The following is a 2,861-nucleotide window of genomic DNA, read 5'->3' as shown; positions in this document are numbered from 1 at the left end:
CCACCTTAGGTGTACGTGGCTGGCGCCTTAGCCGGTTGAGCTATAGGCGCCGAGCCGAGGAATGTAAATTTTTAACCACGTGTGGTGAAAGCCTAGAATTTCAATTTCACAAGGTGACTTCCCATGAATAGCCTTAGGCTGACAGCCGGTTTCCATTCCACCTCTTTGGACAGTGTGCAGCATTTCCATAACCCCCTTTTCATAGATGGGATAGCTCTTCAAAGCTCTGAACTAAATGCAGGTGACATATCCAGAATTTGTCCTGGCCAAGACTACATCACCGATTTCTGTGGGCTTTGAAATCCCTTCCACCTAGCCACTAGGACCTATACGCAGTCCAAAAGCTTGGTCAGTTCTGGTGTCACCTACCATGGCCCCAGCTCCTGCCATCACTCGGGCTTTGGCTTTTCTCCTCTTTTCTGGCACCTGGGTGTGTTTCCCTTCTTTTTAAACAAGTTTTTGCTGTGCTTTCCTTGTACCTTCCGCGTGTACATACCAGGAGGGGGCTGAATGGCATCTGCTCTGTCTGCCATGTGACCACGAGTTTTTTGTAAGCATAACAAGTTCTATTCTGCAGTGACTTGAGTTACTTAGATCTACCACTTTGTCGTGCAGTTATCTTGGGCAGGAATCCTAACATTTCTGAGCTTTAGGAGCAAAATAGAGATAGGTGCCAGCTTTCCGGGGTTGTTGGGAAAATTAAGCCACTGTGCATATAAAATGTGCGTAGTGCCTTCTCGGTTCCGACTGGGGAGGCATCACTCTTCCCCTGGGCGACTTTTCAAAAATAGAGATTTCTGGGTGCCACCCCTCAGCAATTCTGACTCATTAAGTCTGAGGTTGGGCTTAGAAATCTGCAGTCTGAAAAGCTCTACAGGAGATCCTGATATGCCACCAAGTTTTAAAACTCTCTTAAAGGCACTAAAAAAAAAAAAGTCATACAGTTTCATTGTTCCCAAATGTTTAAGCACTTTGAACTCCTTTATTTCCCCGACCCTGATATTTTCATCTCAGATGTGGCGAGGCAGTAGAGAAAAACAAGCGTCTTATCACCGCAGACCAGAGGGAGTACCAGCAGGAACTCAAAAAGAATTACAACAAGCTAAAAGAGAGCCTTAGGCCAATGATCGAGCGGAAAATTCCAGAACTCTACAAGCCAATATTCAGAATTGAGAGTCAAAAGAGGTAAGAACAGGGCCGAGAGGATAAAAGATGGCGTGTGGGGCCGGCAGAGCAGGGCATGCGCCACTGCACTAGTGAGTGGCAGACATCCAGGATTCCCATGGGAGCGGGGCTGGCATGAGAGTGGCAGCCAGAGCTTGATCTGTTCTGCTTCTGTCCTTCCCAAACTTTCACTGTGACCTCTGCCAGACCCCTTGATGTTGGTCTTGTGCCAGTGGTCTTCCCAGAGCCAAATGATGGCCTGTGTTGGGTTGGGTTTTGTTTGTTTGGGCACAGTGTGAAGGGGTCTCAGCCTTTTCACTTACAATGTTGACTGGCCCTTCAGGACTGACGTCCCTTTCTGCTGGGTAATCCCTCCCCTTTAAAAGGCTAACTGATCTTTCTTACTTCTGTGTTCCCTTTCTTTCTGTCTCTCTCCTTCCTTAATTTCAGGGACTCCTTCCACAGATCTAGTTTCAGGAAATGTGAATCCCAGTTGTCACAGGGCAGCTAAGAAAAGCCATCTCCACGCATGGAGACTGAGACCCCACAACCCTGGAGAAGGACTCACTGGTACTTAAAAAATAACATATTTGCAACGCAGGACGGACCACATACTCCCTGAACAGCTAGCACTCTGAAAGCTTCGGCATCCAAGAAACCATGGCATCACACCTGGCTGGACTCTGACCTGATTTTGGCCATACAGAGGGAAGGGAGGCAGGTGGAAGATGGGCAATCAGGCAGGAATGTCTATTTATTAAAGAGTGTATCTTCACAGTGTTGTGTAAAACAAAGCATCAGTAGCTTCTCCTGCTGACTGGTCAGTCACTGTCCAGTGACACAGATGACTTCCTTTGACCCATATTTGAATGCATAAGATAAACTCAAATTGCCTAGGGGAAATGGAAAAACTGTTCACCAACCTATTTTACCATTTTAAGAGTTGTACAGTTATTTTTGTTTTATTTTAATTTAATTTAACTTGCATTTATAAAGGAACCCGCTCAAAGCACTGATTTAGGAGATACATGGTACTTGGACAATCAGCCAAAAAATCATGGATACTGCATTCCCTTAAATGGAAACAATTCTCCTATAATGCTTTGATTTTTTTTCTTGTGCCTACTCTTGCTTACTCTCTCTTTTTCTCATCTCTGGGACCAAGTTTATTTTTATAAAAAAATAATATCTCTGTTTTCACTTCAGAACATTGTATACTCAGCATATGTACATGAGCTACCAAATATATTCTGCTTTGAATTCTCTTGACAATGTACTTTCAGAGAAAGATGAACAAAGTTATTATTTGAGAATTAAATTATATATTTTTAATATGACAGATGACCTCTACTGATCAAAAAATGTTATTAAGAATTGCAAGCAAAGCATTTCCCTTTGCAACTCATGTTTTGTGTTTTGTTTTGTTGATAATGCTTAATATTTTGTAAAGCACTTCAGAGAAGAAGAAAGATGCATAATTATGGCCTTGCTCAAACAGTACTATCCAAAGTGACACTTCCTATGCAATATTTAACCCAGTGGTCATAAGAGAGATTTTAGTTTGAGTAGTCCAGAACTTTTGTTTATATTATAAGGTATGCTTGAATTTATATGCAGAAACAGGATTTAAAAAAAATAATAGGCTTGGCGCCTATAGCTCAACCGGCTAAGGAGCCAGCCACATACACCTAAGGTGG

General features: G+C 43.0%; 1 protein-coding gene across 1 annotated transcript in view; it reads left to right on the top strand.

The window, feature by feature from the left end:
* DOCK8 (dedicator of cytokinesis 8) overlaps window positions 1–2,399 on the top strand; it is a 217,001-nt gene extending 214,602 nt beyond the window's left edge. Inside the window, exons 46-47 of the mRNA XM_012814018.2 lie at window positions 1,015–1,185; window positions 1,615–2,399. Of these exons, the coding sequence (XP_012669472.2) occupies window positions 1,015–1,185; window positions 1,615–1,675 (232 nt within the window). The 3' untranslated portion in view covers window positions 1,676–2,399. The remainder of the gene's footprint in view (window positions 1–1,014; window positions 1,186–1,614) is intronic.
* Window positions 2,400–2,861: the final 462 nt, after the last annotated feature.

The sequence above is a fragment of the Otolemur garnettii genome, unplaced genomic scaffold (assembly GCF_000181295.1).
Source record: "Otolemur garnettii isolate 467f Iridium unplaced genomic scaffold, OtoGar3 scaffold00006, whole genome shotgun sequence".
NCBI lineage: Eukaryota > Metazoa > Chordata > Mammalia > Primates > Galagidae > Otolemur > Otolemur garnettii.
Note: the sequence above shows the minus strand (reverse complement) of the source record. Positions and strands in the feature narration are given on the sequence as shown.